General features: G+C 39.8%; 2 protein-coding genes across 4 annotated transcripts in view; one reads left to right on the top strand and one right to left on the bottom strand.

Annotated features, from left to right (window-relative positions):
• The window catches only part of HECA (hdc homolog, cell cycle regulator), a 76,843-nt gene that overhangs the window by 19,744 nt on the left and 35,810 nt on the right, over positions 1 to 21,289 (bottom strand). The window lies entirely within an intron of this gene.
• Positions 1 to 21,289, top strand: part of TXLNB (taxilin beta) — a 33,477-nt gene that overhangs the window by 7,922 nt on the left and 4,266 nt on the right. The window contains exons 3-8 of the mRNA XM_058170684.1: positions 7,829 to 7,920; positions 11,368 to 11,538; positions 12,600 to 12,794; positions 14,768 to 14,887; positions 18,452 to 18,526; positions 20,712 to 20,804. Coding sequence (XP_058026667.1) covers positions 7,829 to 7,920; positions 11,368 to 11,538; positions 12,600 to 12,794; positions 14,768 to 14,887; positions 18,452 to 18,526; positions 20,712 to 20,804 — 746 coding nt within the window. The remainder of the gene's footprint in view (positions 1 to 7,828; positions 7,921 to 11,367; positions 11,539 to 12,599; positions 12,795 to 14,767; positions 14,888 to 18,451; positions 18,527 to 20,711; positions 20,805 to 21,289) is intronic.

Consider the following 21,289-nt stretch of genomic DNA (forward strand, 5'->3'; position numbering starts at 1 on the left):
GCGTTTTCTTATTTGGTCTATGTGGCGCCTCCATACTCGGCCGTCTGTTATCTCTACCAAGTATGATTTTGGACCTGTTATGTTTAGGATTTTTCCGGCTACCCATGAGGGGCCTTCACCATAGTTGTGTGCCCACACTCGGTCACCTATGTCCATTCCTCTTGTTTTTTCGAGTCCCCCCTGGTACCCCTCCGGTGTATAATTTGGATTTAAACGGTCAAGTGGGCACCTGAGCTTTCGGCCCATTAACAATTCTGCGGGGCTTCTGCCGGTTGTGACACAAGGGGTTCTATGTTGGACGGCCAGGAAAACATCGATTTTTGTTTGCCAGTCGCCTGGCTTGAGTCTGGACAATGCCTCTTTTGCGCTTCGGACGAAACGCTCTGCAAGGCCATTCGTCGCAGGGTGGAAAGGCGCCGAGAGGGCATGCCGGATGCCCTCTTCTGCCAAGTACTCCTCAAACTGGGTTGCCGTGAATTGCGGGCCGTTATCGGATACTAACGTGTCAGGCAACCCATGGGTTACAAATAGGTGCCGTAAGACTGAGATCACGGCCTCGGCTGTCATGGATCTCATGAGAATGATTTCCAGCCATTTGGAGTAGGCGTCGACTACTACCAGGAAGGTCTGGCCGTGGAAGGGGCCGGCAAAATCAATGTGGATTCTAGACCAGGGCCCTTGGGGTTTCTCCCATTCCCGAACCGGGGCCGTTGGGGGTAGCGGTCTGGACTCCTGGCAGGCCTGGCATTTCCCTACCCTCTCAGCAATTTCCGAGTCCATTAAAGGCCACCACACATAGCTTCTCGCTAGCCCCTTCATCCTTACGATCCCTGGGTGACCCTCGTGGAGGAGATCCAACACCCTTTTCCTTAATTTCTCTGGGATCACCACTCGATCCCCCCATAGCAGGCACCCCCCTTGAGCCGAAAGTTCCCCACGTTTCTTTACAAACTCTTTAAAACGCTCGCCCGGCGCAGCGGGCCACCCTCTTTGTACCCAACCTAGTACAGTTCTCAAAATAATGTCCCGGTATGACGCCCGAGCCACCTCCTTAGACGTGACTGGGCCAGAGTCCAGAGAGTCGATTAGCAGTATGGGCGTCCCCGGAGTGGGATCCTCGATCGCCCCTGGCAGTGGGCATCTGCTTAACGCGTCAGCATGCCCCAACTCTTTTCCTGGCCGATGCCGCAGTTTATAAGAGTAGGCGGCTAAAAAGATAGTCCATCGGGTCAATCGGGGCGAAAGTGCCACAGGCGTTGGGCGGTCTCCAGCCAGTAACCCTAACAGTGGTCTGTGGTCTGTAACAATTTCAAAGTCTCTACCAAAAACGTATTCGTGAAACTTTTTTACCCCTGAGACTATAGCTAGGGCTTCCTTATCCAGCTGACTATAGTTCCTCTCTGTCGAGGACATCGTTCTGGAGTAGAAGGCTATTGGGGCTTCTGTGCCATTTGGAAGCCTGTGGCTGAGCACAGCACCCACCCCGTAAGGGGATGCATCGCAAACTAATACCAATGGCATTGTGCTATGATACTGGATCAGTAAGCTATCGCTCGAGAGCAGGTTTTTTACTGCTTCGAAAGCCCTCGCTTCCATCTTTCCCCAAGACCAAACAGTATTCTTTCCCAGTAACTTATGTAGCGGCTCGGCAACGGTTGCCTTATTTTTTAAAAAGACCGCGTAAAAGTTCACTAAACCCAGGAATGCCTGTAGCTCTGTTTTGTTTTTGGGCGCTGGAGCCTTTCTTATTGCCTTGACCTTGCTCTCAGTGGGGTGGATTCCTTCCTTGTCTATTCTGTAGCCCAAGAACTCTACGGATTCTACCCCTATTTGGCATTTGTTCACTTTAACCTTTAGACCGGCTGACCGGAAAATGCCCAAAACTTTCCTCAAACGCTCCCCCAATTCTTCTAAATTCTCGGCTGATACCAATACATCATCAAAATAGGGGACTACCCCCGGGAGCCCTTGCAGAAGTCGCTCCATTAAATTTTGAAATAGGCCAGGTGCCACACTCACCCCAAACTGTAACCGGGTACACTTGAACGCACCTCTGTGAGTCACAATTGTTTGGGCTTCGGCTGTGTTGGCGTCTACAGGCAGTTGTTGATAGGCCTGGGCCAAATCTAATTTGGCAAAAATGTGTCCATGCCCCAACGAGTGCAGCAAATGTTGCACCACAGGAACTGGGTATGCGCTTTTTTGCAAGGCTTTGTTTAGCGTAGCCTTGTAGTCAGCGCAAATTCTAACTGACCCATCTGGTTTCACTGGGGTGACGATTGGCGTCTCCCACTTAGCATGATCGACTGGCACCAGTATCCCCTGACTGATGAGCTTGTCTATCTCCTTGTCAATCTTGGGTTTAAGGGCAAAAGGAACCCTCCTTGCTTTTAACCGTATGGGGGCTACCTGGGGGTCTAAATTGAAGGAAATAGGGGTCCCCTTGTACTTGCCCAGGCAGTCCTTGAAAACATCTTCGAATTCGTCCATGAGTGTGTCCTTTAGGTTAAAGTCATTTCTGTAGATGCCAGTCACTCCCATGCCCAACGCACGGAACCAGTCTAGTCCCAACAAACTTGGTAGGGTCCCTTCGACTATCGTGATGGGCAGGGTCTTCTTGTGTGGTCCGTACTCGACGCGGACGGAGGTGGTCCCTCGAACAGGGATGCGATTCCCTTGGTAGTCTTGAACTCTCAGCCGTTGTGTTTGCAGTTGGCGTTTGGCGATCTTTGGCAAAGCTTTCGCAAAAGTGTCCCAGGACATGATTGTGATCGCTGACCCTGTGTCCACTTCTAGTCGGCACGGCACTCCTTCGATTTTCGGTTTTGTGAATATTTTCTTCTCTACGCGAGTTGCTGCACGACCTACTATCACGGTCGTTCGAATTGAACTCGCGCCCTTTTTGTTTAGACCAATCACGGGTCGCCTAGCCGATCCCGCGCTCTGATTGGTTGGTTTGAATTTTCGGCGGGAAGGTTGGGGTGCTCGACAGACTTGAGCCAGGTGCCCCTTCTTCTCGCACCGCCGACATGTAGCGTCCTTGAACTTGCATTGTTGACGCTGGTGTTGCCCTCCGCAACTTCCGCATTCCTCCCGGTCTTCTTTGCCCCTTCTTCCGGTGTGGCAAATTCCTTCCTCATCCTCGCCGTCTGATTCGGTCTGGATTTCTTCGTTGTGGACCGGGGTTGCTTTCGCGCTCGCCGTTGGCGTGAGCGGCTTTTGTAGGGTTTCCGCCGCTTGGGTGGACATCTCATGAGCTCTGGCTTCGTCCAGAGCGTTTGCCAGCGTTAGATTGCTTTTTGATAGCAGCCGCCTCCGCAAACGAATGTCTCTGACCCCACGGATGAGTTGCTCTAACAGCTCCTCATCCAAGTCTCGGTACCCACAATCCTTGGAGGCTTTCCTCAGGGCGGCCATGTACTCGCTGATGGATTCTCCCTCTTTCTGTCTGCGCTCTCCGAATTCATAACGCCGTACATATTTGGATGGTGTTGGCGCGAAGTGGTTCTTCAATAGATTTTGCAGAGTTTGCCACGATACCGATTGTACCGGCGTTGGCTCTGCCAGGGCTTCTGCGATGTCGATGACCTCGGGACCGCAGTGGCTCAGGAAATACGCCCTTTTGCGGTTGTCTGGAACTCCTTGCAATTCGTTTGCCTCCAGGAAGCTCTCGAAACGGGTCATGTACGTTCCCCATTTCTCCCTGGATGGGTCAAACGGCGCGGGTGGAGTGTAGCTGGCCATCGCTGCGGTTCTGCCCTGCGTTTGCTGGGTTCGGTTCTTTCGTGCGTTCAGCTCGTTCCTGGTGCTCTTAGCCTCGAAATCCCACCTTCGTCGCCAGTGTTAGATTCGGGCAATAACGAGGCAGGAGACCAGGATAGTGACAACAGCTCTTTACTATATGGTGAACCCAGCAACCGGGCTGGGGAAAAACCTCTCTTTATATACAGTTTAGCCGGCGGCTTCAACCAATCAGCAACGTGCTTGTTTCCCGCCGAAATATTTAAAGATACATTACAATAAGGACTATAAGGGGCGTGCATAAATGCACAAAAGTGCCTACCGTTCCTGTCCTATTGTTTTCTTTCATTATATGTGTTTATATATTATAATGTGACTAAATAAATAAATAAATAAATAAATAAATAAATAAATAAATAAATTGAGAATTTTAGGCACCAAAATACACCCCAAAATTGGGTTCAACTTATCCATGAGTATGTACAATATTTAAAAAAAAACAATTAAAAGCTTGATTGGTGAGATCATTTTTCCATTGTCCTAAATGCTGAAAAATTTGGAGAGGCAAAAACACCTCCTTAGAAAGAGCTTTCCGAATCCTGAAAGTCATACAGGTAGTCCTCAACTTATGGCCACACTTGAGCCCCAAATTCCTGTTGCTAAATGAGACAGTTGCCCCATTTTATGGCCTTTCTTGCCACAGTTGTTAAGTGAATCACTGCAGTTGTCAAGTTAGTGACGCGGTTGTTAAATGAATCTGGCTTCCCCGTTGGCAGAAGGTTGCAAAAGGGGATCACGTGATCCCGGGACACTGCAACCACCATAAATGTGTGTCAATTGCCAAGCATCTGAATGTTGATCACTTGACCGTAGATATTCTGCAACTGTCTTAAAATGTGGAAAAAGGTAATGTCACTTTTTAAAGTTCCATTGTAACTTCAAACAGTCAGTAAATGAACTGTTGTAAATCAAGGACCACCTGTACAAAAGAAGAATATCTTAAATGGCCAACTTCTGGCAGTGATGGCATCTTCAGCAAAACAATAAAGTATCTTCCTTTAGAGATTCTAGCCCTAAATCATTGGGGGCTTTAAAGGTAAAAAAAAAAATCCTGCACCATAAATTATACTGATTGGCAGCTAGTTAATATAATAGAATAATAGAATAGAATAGAATTTTATTGGCCAAGTGTGATTGGACACACAAGGAATTTGTCTTGGTGCATATGCTCTCAGTGTACATAAAAGAAAAGATACGTTCATCAAGGTACAACATTTACAACACAATTGATGATCAATATATCAATATAAATCATAAGGATTGCCAGCAACAAGTTATAGTCATACAGTCATAAGTGGAAAGAGATTGGTGATGGGAACTATGAAACGATTAATTAAATTAATTAAATTAATTAAATTAAATTATAATCTTTTCTAACGCCCTGCCTGTGTTAGAGGTTTGTGCCACCCATTTTTTAATTAACAGATTAACAGAGTTGGAAGGGTCCTTGGAGATCTTCTAGTCCAACCCCCTGCTCAAGCATTTCTGTATACCTATACCATTTCTGACAAATGGTAGTCCGATCTTTTCTTGAAAGTCTCAAGTGATGAAGCTCCCACAACTTCCGAAGGCAAATTGTTCCATTGATTGATTGTTCTCACTGTCAGAAAGTTCCTCCTCATTTCTAGGTTGAATCTCTCCTTGGTCAGTTTCTATCGATTATTCCTTGTCTGGCCTTGAGGTGCCAAATCCCATTTTTTAAATGTTTTATTTAATAATAATAATAATAATAATAATAATAATAATAATAATAATAATAATAATAATAATAACAACAACAACAACAACAACAACAACAACAACAACAATAATATCATCAGAGTTGGAAGGGACCTTGGAGGTCTTCTAGTCCAACCCCCTGCCCAGGCAGGAAACCCTACACCATTTCAGACAAATGGCTATCCAGCATTTATAGACCTTATAGGCCATTCTAATCCACTCCCACCCCAAATATATAATTGGAATTAAAACCAAAAAAAACAACGCAGTTTTAAGAAACTATGAAACTGGGAATCAGAAAAGCACTAACAGTAAAAAAACAAAAAACCAATCTTAGAAGAGGCAGTCAGGCAACCCAACCCTCCTTGATGTGATAAACCAGCCAGGTTTACAGATGTTTCATTAGGTAACGTGAGTACATTATACTGATGATGTTGCCTAGTTGGATAATGAAAGGTCTATAAGCAAACAACCAAGTTCAGAGAACAAAAAATCCACAGTTCAATGCTGACCTACATATAATTCTCTTCTATGGGAACATTGTCACTAAGTCAAACCAATGCAAAAGGGGTTTTAATTTGTGTATCAGTATAATTGTGCAAACACGACCCTTAACACAGCTGCTGCTTGCAAATCCAGTGACAGATGAGAGTCAAAAATCACTCCCAAATGCCAAAGCCGTTCTCCTTCAAAAACCCATTATCAAGATTAGACAATATTCAAAGGTTATACACATATAAAATAAACATTAATCGTATACAGAAACATATATAGAAACATAAACTTACAGCATAAATTCAAAACTAAACATCTCTCTTTACAAAAACAACAACAAACAAACCACTTCCACCCTCCACTTTCCTCATGGATCCATTAGCCTTTTCCTTTTGTTTTGTGCTGTTATGATCGCTTTTCAAATTTTATGTTATCTACCCTTATTTCTTTTATTTCTTTTCTATTTTTGTAATACAGTTCATAAACAGACCACACTCTTTAATAAAAAAGCCTCCGTAGATTTCTCTCATTAGACATTCCAGTTTTGCTATCTCCACCAAGACCCTAACTTTACATATCCAGTCTTCCAGATGTGAATCTTCTTTATTTTTCCATTTCTGCCCATATAATAATCTTGCTGCATAATCGTATACAATAATAAGACACCATGCATTTTACTCAGTTCTTCTTCCATAAACCCTAATAAGTACAGTTCTGGTTTCATCTGACAAAAGATTCCTATTATGAATGAAAGCAAATATATGTGTCCCAGGATAATGATGCAGGATCCAATCTGAGTCTCAGAGACAGAGGTTCCCTGAAGATGGGCACCAGCACAACTCTGATGACCATCTTAGAAAACTAAACCTCTTGTCCCAGTTACCAACTCAGATTGGATTCCTATTATTTTCACCAGTGTCCTGTGGATCGCTGACCCAAAATATTTTGGCCACTTTACAAGTCTGTCACATATGATATTATGTTTCATCCCCTTTTCCTCATTTCCAACATTTTTTACTTGAAACATTCTTGCACATTTTTCAGGGGTAGGTTCCACCTTTGCGACCAGCTCCCAATGTTCGCATTCTGCGCATGCACAGAGCATCCCTGATGATATCCGGGCGAATGGGCAGAGCCTCCCGTCACCATTTCTACTGGTTCACAAGATCTGGACCGAACTAGTAGCAACCCACCACTGACATTTTTGATAGTTTCACAGTTGTCAAATACCATCTATACATCAATTTGTAAAACTTTCTCTTAATTATTGCACAAAGTGAATTTAATTTTGATAGAATTCTATTCCAAATTCTATTCCAAAGAGACAAAGGACTTTCCCTAACCCTTTCATGTAGATATTAATCTGCATAGGGAACAAGATAGAATTATATAGAACATGATTTGCTAGTGACAAGGAAATTGAATAGTAGTCTCTACACTATTTTGTTGCTAAACCCTAATCCTAAAAGCCAAAATCACTGCAACAGGAGTGAAAAAATAGTGCCCAACCCTAAGGGACATCCTGAAAATATAATATTAACATCTAGGTTTCTGTATTCTTTTAGCTTGCAAAATTATTATTTTAATTTGTCGGTAAAAAGTGGTATAAAATTTCTGCAGCAGTAGAAAAGGAGACCATGAAATACATCATCAGTAGATGTTCTATGCATCACCTTCCTGATTTTCTAAAATACAGAAGCAATAAAACCAAATTACTCACAGTTTTCTGATTAAAATATATTCATACAATCTTAATTTTGTCTGATGCATTCTCACTTTGATCATGACCTCTTATCCTGTTTTCTTGATTCAGGAAAAGAGGCTACTCTACTGATACAACATCTGACCAAGCTGAATACATCAGAAGAGAAGTTGGAGCTCTTATTTAAGAAGTATGCTGAACTGGTTAGTATGAAGATCTATGGTGGGTGGGGGGGACTGTTTAAAAACATGTTTTATGTGGTACAAAATGACCAGACTGCAACCTCGAAGCAGATACTGTATCTTTTTAAGATCCCTGATAAAGAATTGAAAATGCATTTCTTAAATTTGGGGAAGGGAAGATTCACCATTCATTTGCCTTTCTTAGTTATACTGTATAAGATATACAAGTATCATCAGTCATGCTTTTTATAGGACAAGTTGAGGTATAGGTGAGACCACAATAGGAGATTTAGCTATATTTCATCTGTTTCTTCCATTGAAGACTCTTAAGGAACTCAATTTTGGCTTAACTCTTGACATTATATACATATAAATGTATAATGTATAATGTATAATATAATATAATATAATATAATATAATATAATATAATATAATATAATATAATATAATATAATATAATATAATATAATATAATATAATATAATATAATATAATATAATATAATATAATATAATATAATAATAATATATAATATATAATATATAATATATAATAATATAATGTATATAATGTATATATAATGTATAATGTATAACGTATAAGCGCACAAACGTGCCTACCGTTCCTGTCCTATTGTTTTTCTTTTCTTATATATGCTTATACCTCCTATATTTACTCATATATGTGTTTATATACTATATAATCTTTTTGTATGATACCTACATATATTGTTGTGACAAAATAAAATAAATAAAAATAATAAAGCATCTAACCTAGTGTAATAAACTGGGACCTTTTTTCTGAGACATTTAATCATAGCACAAACATGGCCTGGCAAATTCTGTCCTAGTCTCATTATTATTTTTATCTGAATCCTGGTCCATAACTGAGGAACCATATGTTTTCCTCATGGAAGTCAGGATTTAGACTTGGCATGGGAGAGAAATAGCAGCAGTAACTCTTACAAATGGCTAAGATGAGGGAACTCCAATCGTTCTTGTCCTGCTGAATTTCTCAACAGCCTTTGATCACAATATTCTGGGTCAGCTGGAAGCATAAGCTTTGGAGGATGCCATATTGGAATGGTTCCCCTTTTTCATAAGGATATGATTCCAGCTTGTGATCTTGGGGGAAAGGAGATCAGATGTTGAACACTCCAATATGGAGTTCCTGAGTCTTATTTATTTAAATTTTAAATTTTGACTTGACTCCCTCCTTCATTCTTTTAGTATATCTGAATCTATTCTGTTTAAATCACACATTGCTTCAGATATTCACCAATATTTACATTAATAAATACATATCTCCACCTGAGACAAATGGGGGTCCACACCCAATGTGTTTGAACTCTGTCAGCATAGACTTTAAGGGAGATGACCTTGACAGAAATATTCAAAAACTATTACTTAGACAAAGAGAGATGAAACATTATTTAACCTTGGAGGGAAGATTATATTTGGAAGTAACTTGAGGCAAATAGCTCCATGATTCACCAGGGTACAAGAAGAACAAGCAGGCTTCAACATTCTGTTATCATAACTTATCTCAATAAATTGTAATTGTGGTTTTTTTGCGGAGTCAATTTCCAGATCTACCGGTACCTACCTAGTGGGCCAATTAGTGGAAGGGGACAAACAGGCTCAGATTTGACCCAAGAAAGACAAAATGGCTGTTAAATTAGAAGCCAAAAGATTGTATTAAATTTAATCCTAGACAAAGTTGTCTTTTTCTTGAAAGAACAGATCCACAATCTAGAGAGCTATATGGAGTCATAGTTCCTACTAGAAGAGACCATGATCAAAAAGATCTTTTCTCAGTTTTGTTTACTGCACTGGTTGTGGCCATTCTTGGAATGGGGTGGGGTGAGGGGCTCTGAATACAATCACCTGGATGACCTTAATTCATATTACATGGGGCTGCCCTTGATGACTATCCAGAATCTTTGGCTGCTACAGAATGGACCTGCTTGTGTGATAAGAGGGCAGATCCATTAGTCCCATGTTGATCTGACAGCTCCCTGGCAGTTTGTTTTTGAGTATACTTCTAGGGTTAATCATCTGTTATCACCTATTTTAAGTAGATTCTAGTCATTTGATGCATGCAAGTAAAGAGTACCATCCAAAATCCAAAGGGTTCCATCTATGGAGATTTCTAAAAAAGGAGATTTGGAAGTAGGCCATTCATTCAGCAATTCACTTCTATGGAAAGTTTGCTCTTAAAGGAAAAAGAGGTGCCTTCCCTTGTGATCTTTTGAAAGCTTGAGACCTATATATTTCAGAATGTTTTAGACTGCAATACTACCACCATGGCACATTCATTCATTGTGCTGTGTCATATGCAGGGTAACAAAATTTTAGATCCAAATTTTGTTGCCCTACATATGACACAGCACCATGAATATGCTATGGTAGAATTGCTGCAGTGTGATGCAGTCATTATTTTTTATATATATTGTTGTTATGAAGAATTTCTGGCTTGTAGACTGTTAATTAGTCAGCTTGATAAAAGACGTATTGTAGGAGAATCATGATAGACTATGATGGAAAACAAACCAAGAATCTGTAGCACCTTTTCCAACTAACAATCTTATTAAGTGCTTTTGGCATTTTTATTTCATGTATTTATTTATTCAATTTCTATAGCCACCCATCTCAATTCGATTAACTGGGTGGCAAGCAATACCATAATAATGAAAACCATAAAACCATAAAAACAGTTGTATTTTTATTATAAATTCTTTGTTATATATGATCTATATAAAATACAAGTGTGATTAGAAATACACATTCCTTTGATCACACTTGGTCAATAAAGAATTCTGCTCTGTTCTGTTCTATATGTATTAGTTGTTAGTTGGATTTTATTATATGCCTTGAAATAAAATGTGCTAGATGGAAAAGGTATTACCAGATTTCTGAATAAAAGAGATGTAAAAGTCTTCACAAATAAATGCATTCTCTGCCATCCATCTAGTGTCCCATCACTCAGCCAGCATTTTGAACACCCCCTCTTCCAGGCACCAAACTGAATTGCACATCACTTAATTTTACTTTGAATGGAATATATGGAAATAATAATTTGGAAATGGAATAATTAATTGAAGCACTGGTAACATTTGGTGCAGAATCAGGAATAAAATGGGAGACACGAATTGGGGTGATCCTTACCCTACCCTTGATTTCTCGTTTAATTTTGCTGTGAATGAAACCAAGCCAAACATTTTGGGTTGTTGTTTTTTTTCCATTCGCCACCTGTCCACTGCCATTGCAAATTAGAAAATCTATTTTTTTTAGGTTATGTGGAAGAAAATTAGCTTTTTTCCTTCTATGAAATTTAAATAAATTCCAGTTATGATTCCAAATATTCATATTACTTGCGCGGGGGGGTTATGTCTATTAAATGCCTAAGAATGGCCTTGTCCCAAGATCTCTTGTTCTACTTATTTATTCTTGTCCACATCCTTTCAGCTGGAAGAACATCGTTCTGAACTAAAAAAGATGAAGTATCTGCAGAAAAAACAGGCCCAGCTCATGAAAGAGAAAGACCAATTACAGAGTGAACACAGCAGAGCCATCCTAGCCCGGAGCAAATTGGAGAGTCTTTGTAGGGAACTCCAAAGACACAACAAAACCCTGAAGGTAATGAGAAGAGAAGATCTTTAGGAGAGGTCAGAAGGAAAAGTTAAGTTCACTTGGTATCCTTAGTTGGTTCACAAAACGTTGGTAAGGATCTTTCACTCTTAAATGTTGGACATTAAGAGCAACAAAATGGTTTCCTGCTTCTGTCTAAGCTGCACTCTGGAAAGAATTGAAACCTGCTCTTGTATTGTGCCTAATTTAATTTTGTCTCCTGGATTCCCGCTTTTATCTAAAACAACTGAAAACTGATTTACAGAGATATAACCCAGATTTATTCCATTGATATCTCCAGTGGCAACGCATGGAAACTGGTGCTGTGTTACATTGCTTTTCTTCAGTTTTATATACATCAACAAAGTGTGAGGTATATACGTTTGGCTGATCTCAGTACATCCTGGAATACTGCATTCAGTTTTTGTCGCCACGATGTGAAAAAGATGTGGAGACTCTAGAAACAGTGCAGAGAAGAGCAACAAATATGATTAGGGGACTGGAGGCTAAAACGTATGAAGAACAGTTGCAGGAACTGGGTATGTCTAGTTTAATGAAAAGAAGGACTAGGGGGAGACATGGTAGCTGTGTTCCAATATCTCAGGGGCTGCCACAAAGAAGACGGAGTCAAACTATTCTCCAAAGCACCTGAGGCCAGGACAGGAAACAATGGGTGGAAACTAATCAAGGAGAGAAGCAACTTAGAACTAAGGAGAAATTTCCTGACAGTTAGAACAATTAAACAGTGGAACAACTTGCCTCCAGAAGTTGTGAATGCTCCAACACTGGTAGTTTTTAAGAAGATGTTGGATAACCACTTGTCTGAAGTGGTGTAGGGTGTCCTGCCTAAGTAGGGGGTTGGACTAGAAGACCTCCAAGGTCCCTTCCAACTCTGTTATTCTGTTAAAAGAAACCAAAAACCCATTTGCTCATTACCATTGGGATAATACTACAATAGTACAATACTATTGGGATAGCAGCTGGTAAAGGGGAATAGGAATTTGCTTTTCTACTTCTTTATGGATGAGGCTGCGATGATGGAGAGGGGTGACCCAATTGTTACATTACAGGAGGAGACTCTTCAGCGAGCAAGAGAAGAAGAAGAAAAGAGAAAAGAGATCACAAATAATTTCCAGAGCACACTGAATGATATCCAGGCACAGATTGAGCAGCAAAGTGAGAGGAACATGAAGTTGTGCCAGGAAAATTCTGAGCTGGCTGAGAAACTGAAAAGCATCATTGATCAGTATGAAGTCAGAGAGGAGGTAAGAGCAATGTGTCTTTGTTTAGTGACTGCCTCGAAGAGCAATTGTTTGCAGTTACACCTGTGATAAAAAAAAGTAATTCCATGACCAAACCTTTCATTTATGACCTTCACAGATCTGAAAAGCAAAAGAAAACTGAAGTAATATCATAAGTACAATCACATTTTCATTTAGTGACCACTTCACTAAACAACCAAGTGACTGGTTCCACTTATGATGGCTGTATGAGGATTACTTGCATACTCTAGGACAGCGGTTCTCAACCTGTGGGTCGTGACCCCGTTGGGGATCGAATGACAATTTGCCAGGGGTCGCCTAAGACCATTGGAAATATGGGAAATATACTTGTGAGTCGAAGAATCGCGCTCCAATAGTTGACTCTACAAGCCAGATACAGGCTCTTCAAATCGCTAGCCGAATTCGGCTTCAGGCGCAATGAATTAAAAAAGAGAGAAATCTTTGCTCTGATGTCTCCCTCTCAAGCCAGCTGCAATCACTCCCAATCGCTAGCCTAATCTGGCATCAGGCGCGATAAACTTAATAGAGGAGGAGTCTCCACGTTAATGCCTCCGTCCTCAAGGCAGTTCAGATCGCTAGCCAATACGGCTTCAGGCGCGATAAATTCAAAACGAAAATAATTTTACAGTTGGGGTCGCCACATCGTAGGGAATTGTATTAAAGGGGTCGCAGCACTATAAAGGTTGAGAACCACTGCTCTAGGATGTTTCCCAAAGTTGAGAGTTATGCCTAGCCTTATAGCACTGGAGAAATAGTAACTATCCTTCTGTCCCAGAATGTAAATGTTACAGGTATTTTGCAAATTATCCAAAATTATGAAAATCAATAAGGATTTATTCCAGGGGTGAAATCCAGCAGGTTCTGGGAGGTTCTGGAGAACCAGTAGTGGAAATTTTGAGCAGTTTGGAGAACCAGCAAATACCACCTCTGGCTGACCGCAGAGTGGGGTGGTAATGGAGATTTTGCAATATTGTTCCCCCAGGAGTGGGAAGGGAATGATTTTGCAGTATCCTTCCCCTGCCATGCCCACCAAGCCACGCCCACAGAACCAGTAGTAAAAAAAATTGGATTTCACCACTAATTTATTCCCCTTGTACTTTCCAGCTATACTAAATCTAAACAGTCTAAGCTATACTTTGGACTACTGGGGATTTTGCCTGTCATCTGTTTTTATGCATTGTGCCTTGATGAGTTCTTGATATGGGTTTTGTTTTGGGATTTTTTTTCATCTCCTCCGTAAAGAATAGAGCTATTACTGTAGTTTTGTTATGTGTTCCTTTCTTCACTGCAGCTAGAATGGCATAGAACTTTTATTCCAGTCTCAATACTCGTAGTTTAATCATTCCTTTTTGTTTTTATTTAAACCACTAATGTATTTAATCAACAACCCTGAGGGTCAGTAAGTTAATTGAAGCCCATGAGGTGTTGTTTTATTGCTGATTGAATTTGCCTCCATTATAAGTTTTTATATGGTTGCATTTTGATGTTTATTTTGGTATTGTGCTTTTTATGTAATGTTAGTCACCTAGAATTGCTATGGTGAAATGTGCAGCCATATAAATGGAATAAATAAATACAGCCAGTAAAATAAACATGTTTGGAATGCTACAAATGATTTTCAGCAGCTATAAAGAAATTGTGATGCATAAACTAAGAAAATTCTATTTACTTGCTCTTGTGTGGCTTGTAATTTCACAGTTGTTTTTATAGGGGATACCTAGTATCTTTAAATAATTTAAAAATCTAAATAACCTCTTTCCAGCAAGCAGAAGTTGAAATAATTTTGCAACACTTCTGCTATTTTACTTATGTTGTTAACAACAAAATTCTGTACTTGCCTACTCAGCAATAATTCCCAATGAGACTTACAGCATCCCAAATTCATAGAGAGGCTGCAGTTTGCATTCCCCTCCCATCTCTGTGTATCTCTCTCTCTTTTTTTTTCCCCCTTCCAGCATCTTGATAAAATATTTAAGCACAGGGAACTTCAGCAGAAACTGGTAGATGCCAAGTTGGAACAGTCACAAGAGGTCATGAAGGAAGCTGAAGACAGACATCAGCGAGAAAAGGAATATGTATTCATTTTTTCTTTAGTTGTTTATGTATAGTTCGTGTTGACCTCTGAAATTTTGTTTGTTTGTTTGTTTGATATCATGCCCTTTATTTTTTACAACTCAAGTTGGTGTACATAACATTCCTGTCTTCTGTTTTCTCCACAACATCAACTTTCTGTGGACTGAGATAGAACGACTGGCCCCAAGTCACCTAAAAGACTTTCATGCCTGAGGCCTAGAATTGATGGCCTCACAGTCAGTCAGTCTCTCCCTTCCTCCCTCCCTGTCTCTCTCTCTCTCACACACACACACACACACACACACACACAGAGGAAGCAATGAACTCATTTGTCATAATGACATTTGACATTTCCCCTTAGGACAGGGAAGTCAAACTCACGATGACATATCATCACGTGACATATCGCAACTTTTTTCCTTCACTAAAACAAGGGTGGGAGTGACCAATGCATGATGCATCTGGCCCACGGGCCACGAGTTTGAAACCCCTTAGGAACTCCAGGTGTACCTATAGTCTTCTAATTTTTTCTCTCTGGAATTTTGTGATTACTATTAGTTGAGTTAAGATACGATCTATCCAGAGATTGCTTAACTCCATAACTGAGTAATAATTTGAACCCATATTCTTTCTATCCAATCTACTACAGGTCGTCCTCATTTAACATGCTCAGCAACCATTTGAAGTTATAAAGTATCATTATATGATACTTAAGATAGGTCCTTATACTTAGTTGTAAGCAAGTACATCTGTTGACAAGGTGCCTATTTTTAGATTAAAATATCGCAGTAGGTTATGATTTAAAAATTCATTTGAATGTTTAACAGATTTTGCAATAGTATCTACAGCATAATATATTATTTGCAGCATACCTTTGCTGGATGAGGAAAAAACTGATCATTAGATTTTGTATCAGTCCATACAGATTTTGTTAAGCTTTGAAATTGCTTAAACTTGCATTTTGCATTAGCAGCAGAATAACCCTGCTGCCTCCTGGTGGCCTTAATGTTTATTTGCTGCTTCTTGGCATGCAATCCAACCAGCTAAATTCCCCTATAATTTAAAATAATTTAAAAAAATATTGATCATATTCAAAACCTATGTAATGCAATGCTCAAAATTTAACCCAAACTTTGGTAAATAGATATTGAAAAAATTCCTTTTCTACATTTTTTTCAAAATTTGTTTCCCAGATCTCTCACACAGAAACAATTTTAATCTTTCATTGCATAATGCTGTGATTATGTGACACACTCCAAGAAGTAGGTGAAGACAAAATAAAAAAGAAACTTCAATGCAAAAATTAAATCTGATTTTATTTGCATTAATTTTATTTGCATTAAATTAAGAGCATATTACTTAAATGTAGTTAATAATTAACCACTTCCACGAATATAATTTCCTTCAGTTCAGATGAAAAATTACAGTCTAAAGTGAACTCCAATACAGCCAATAGTTTTACGGCCCATATATCAGAATGGAACAACTCACCATAGCCAATTGGCTGTGGCCAACTTTCCATGGGGTTCGCTTAGTTCCTTTTATTTTTGCTGACCACGTTTTCGTCAAAATTATTTTATCTCTTGTATTAAAAGAAATCATTCTTATGACTACCAGCTTTTGTAATGCTTGGATGAATAATAAAAGGAACTAATCCCAAGTTGAACTGGCCCATGGCAAGTTGTCCCACAGTGATTTTGGCTGCAGCAAGTAGAACGCCGGTGAGTCAGCCATGGTGAGTTGGCCTGGTCATTAGATTAGTGCAATGCGCTCTACACAGAGCTCCTCTTGAAGACTATTTGGAACCTCGGTTGATATAGAATGGAGTAGTATGGTCAGTTGTGTGTTCTCCTAGGGCAGCACATGTTACACTTCGGCTCCATAAGCTGCACTGGTTGCCAGTTTACTTCCAGGTCCAATTCCAAAGTGCTGGTTTTAACCTTAATGGCCTTCATGGCATTAAAGCAAGTACATGAGGGACCACTTCTGCCCATTTGCATCAGCCTGCCCCATTAGATCACAGAGAGAAGGCATGCAGTGGGTATCTTGGCCAGGGAACTACATTTGGTAGATCCTAGGAGACATGCCTTCTCTGCTGTAGCACCTGCTTTACAGAATATCCATCCTCCTGAAATTAGATTGGCCACATCCCTTTTGATTTTTTGAACAGCCCTCCAAATCTGGTTATGCTGCCAAGTCTGGGGCTGCTCGAGAATCAAAGATTTGCCTCGGTAACTTCGCTGTTGAGAGAGGCCATTTTTATCCTCTCTTCTACTGAACATAATACTATGTTTAAAATCCACAGTATTTTTGTTTGTGTGTTATTTGTGGTTGTTGTTTTTTTTAATTTTTATCTGCTATTATATTGGCTGTTTTATCTATTGTTTTGTGCCACCCAATGTTCCCTTTGGTGAGATGGACGGCTATATAAATTTGATTAATAAAAATGAAATAATGTTAGCCCTTCTTTATTTCTAGGAGCAAACAAGAGCAACCAACTGCATTCAGGAATTGTATATTCTTTATGAGTTGGCTTTCCCTTCCTTCATATTTTATTAATAAAAGCACCAATATCGGCGCAGAACTTTTCTGATTTGGAAGACAACTCCAGGCGATACAATTCGCCTTTAAAAATAAATGCTAATTGAAAATATTGCTTTGAACAGTTGCTTTTATTACAAGTAGCTCCCAGATTTGTCTTGTAAATTAGACGTGTCAAGTTGAGCTATAGAGTAGGGAGGGCAAAATAAAATTCATTAATGAGCCAGAACAGATTACACACAGAAGCAGTTTCTGCTTCATCTGTTCTATTTGGTTATGGCAGGTAAAAACTAATTCCAGTTGAAATAGGTGGCTATGCAGCTCTGGCAAAATGTTAAGCATTATCACAATGCGGATAGTTTGCAGGATTTAGAATTAAGTCTGAAATCTAATTTAGACCTCAGAATAATTAGCATTTGTCACCCCACATTAACTAACAGTAGTTCCCTCTGCTTTGCTATCACCCTCATCACGCTACATGGATTTTATTTTAATCTTTGTTGTTTCCCACCAAAGCAAGGAGGATTTAAAAGGACAAAGTTCTGAAAACCTCTTGAAAAGCCATATGAGCATTTCACTTAGATTTATAGCTCTTATTTAAAAAAACATTGCCTAGAGGTGAAGACCCTCATCTCCCACTCGGCAGGTTGAGAGTTCAATCCTAGGCAGAGACAGATGTTTATCAGGACATAAAGTGTAAACTATCTTCTGAAAACTTGGCATAAACGTCCGGAAGGGCATCTGGCTAGTAAACGCTCAGCTCCATTCAGTCGCCTTAGCTCCACCCCGATAAAAAGGGATTACAGGGCCATAAAAAGAAAAAAAATTAAAAACTACCATACTGTTACTAGAACAACAAAAAAAGTTTAAAAAAGTAATTTCATATATTTTGTGGATTCTAGTCACTTCCTTAGTTACTAATCAGACGTGCAATGTTTTACAAATAGCAAAGATTTGCAAAAAAAATTTAAAATTTAAATTACTTGATCTTTTAAATGTTGTGTGCATTCTTACATCCCAAATAGCTACTCAACCAAGCTGCAGAATGGAAACTACAGACAAAAATGCTGAAGGAACAAGAGACTGTTCTCCGAGCTCAGGTAAAATAAGGCTGTTGTTTCTATTATGAACTTTTTTCAACTGGTCGTGTTCAAGGTATTTGATGTGTAAAAGAGAATAAAATGTAGCTAACCTTATTTACCGTATTTTTCAGAGTATAAGACACACCTTTTTCCCCCAAAAAAGAGAGTGAAAATCTGGAGTCTTATACCCTGAATGTAGCCCCGCCCAGCTTCTCAAACGGAGGTTTCAGAGGCTGAAAAAAGCATCAGAAATGAAGCTTCAGAAAAAAAGCCTCCAAACAGAGCTTCAGAAAAAAAGCTCCCAACCAGAACTTCAAAAGCTTTTTTTCTGAAACTGTTTCGGAGGCTTTCAGAGACAGAAATTCACCTCTGGGAACAGCTGATTAGGGGTATTCCGGGAGGCCGATCCACCTGCCAATCAGCTTTTTTCTTATTTTCCATCCCAAAAACTAAAGTGCATCTTATACTCAGGTGCTTCATACACTCCGAAAAATACGGTTCAAATCCCATTTAAACATATTCTCAGGAAGGGTAGGGGTAGCATGCATTAGATTAAATCCCTATGAAATATTAGAATGGAGCAGTCCATATCTTTTATTGGAAACGTTCAACTATAGTTTGGGATATTGCACTCTAATTAACCTGGAATTGAGAAAAACTGGGGAAATTTGGCTTATTTTTCTTGTCTTTTTTCCATCTATTCCTTTTTATTTAAAAAATATTTTCTCTCTAAAAAAAGATTTAAAGCCAACATACAATACTCTTTCTTTCATGTCTAGAATGAATTCACGAAATTCAGCAAATGTTAGTTATTTATCCTTTTTTACCATCCATTTTTATTACTAAGGAGTATATTAAATTTATGGAATCAGCAACAAGAATTTGAGGCCAACCTATGCTAGATCAGGTAGCGACCTCAGGCAGAGGTCAAAGAGGAACTGAAATTATGCAATGTTATATAAAGCATCAAGGATGGTAGAGTATTTGAAGCTGGGTTTTGTCCAAGGTAGGAAAAACAGTGGGGAAAAAATATATTGTCCTTAATTACACATATTATCTCCCAAACTTCATATAGCTAAATAAGTGGGATTATCTACATTTGTTTAGCATTTAGGAACATCTTAAGGCAGAGGTGTCAAACTCAAGGCCTGGGAGCTGGATCCGGGCCGAGGGTGCTTAGATCTGGCCCACAGGGCCGCCCTGGAAACAGCAAAGGACCAGCCCACATTACCTCTACCAGTGGAGCTTGGGAAGTCTGCCTTCATTTTCACTGGCAGAGGGTTGCAGGATGCCATTGCAGCCCAAAACAGAGCTCACAAGGGCCACGGGTGGCCCTTCTGAGCTCCGTTTTCACTGGCAGAGCCTTTGGGCCACCACAGGTGCTCCTGATACAAGTGATATTGAGCTGGCCACGCCCATCCTCGCCCTCCAAGATCAAACACAACCCTGAAGCTCCCCTTAATGAAATAGAGTTTGACACCCTTGTCTTAAGGGCTAGCAATTTGCAATTTTAAACATTAGAAATAGTGAAATTGTTAGGAAACTATTCTTTATGCCATGTTGATCATGTAAGACAGGGGTGTCAAACTTGCAGCGTCACGTCATGACGTGATGTATCACGATTTTTTCCCCCTTTGCTAAAACGGGTTGGCGTGGCCAGCACATGACGCATCCGGCTCGCAGGGCACGAGTTTGACACCTCTGATGTAAGACATTGGATTCCTTTATCCCAATATTAGCATCCTTTCTTATCTGGGTCAGCAGAGCAGGGAGAGGCAACCTATGGCACTCCACGTTATTGCTGAAATGCAAGTAGCCTGGAGAAACGTGAGGAATTCTGGGAGTTAAAAGTTTAGAAAATGCATCTGGAATGCCTACAAGTTGTAATAATTACCTAACTCTTCGGAAGGAAAAACTTTCTTTAATGAATCTCCTTAATATAATTTCCTTTAGGATCCAAGCCCAATTTCCCAGTCCTTACTTACACCACATCCCCATTTTTCAGGAACATCTTGTTTTTCCAGTCAGCTTTGAAGAGGATGGAAATTTCTTCTTCTGCAAACTCTTTTAAGATACATTTAAATTTCAAGCTAAAAGTTTCATCTCACAATCTTTTTGCAATCTTTTGAATTGAACTGAATTGAGTGCTATTATTGTGCAACGGTGGGTGTAACTGATCACCTTTTTCCCCCTTTGATTGCAGCTGACTCTCTATTCTGAACGTTTTGAAGAATTTCAGAAAACGCTAACAAAAAGCAATGAAGTGTTTGCCAACTTCAAACAAGAAATGGACAAGGTGGGTTACACGTTGCATTTCAACCCTAGGCTTTCCATGTTGTTAAATGACACCACTGAATGTCTTTTCAGGTTGATTTCGTTTGGTTTTCAAGACTTTCCAACCACTTTTTTTATTTATAAAGCTGTAACTTCTGTATTGATAATCTAAGGATCTGCTGGAACTTAGATTGCTCTATCGTGTTTCCAGATATTTAGATCAGTTCATTTATTTAGCTTTTGTTATATAAAGTCTTGAGTTTTGGTTGGTTGGTTTCTCCAGTAAAGAATATAAAACAGGGCTGGAGTTTTCAGGGTTTTGGAAACCACTAAGCAAATAAATAGATTGTTCGGTCATGTGTAGACTGGGAGCAACTATTATGTAGCTCATGGCGTTTTCCAGCCCTTCCATTGATCCTTCAGAGTTCTCCAATGTCACAGCCCTGAAATACAGTGACAATTGATGGTACAATTTTCTTCATGTTTTAGAAAGGAATGCTTTTAAAA

Source organism: Ahaetulla prasina, chromosome 1, assembly GCF_028640845.1.
Source record: "Ahaetulla prasina isolate Xishuangbanna chromosome 1, ASM2864084v1, whole genome shotgun sequence".
NCBI classification, from domain to species: domain Eukaryota; kingdom Metazoa; phylum Chordata; class Lepidosauria; order Squamata; family Colubridae; genus Ahaetulla; species Ahaetulla prasina.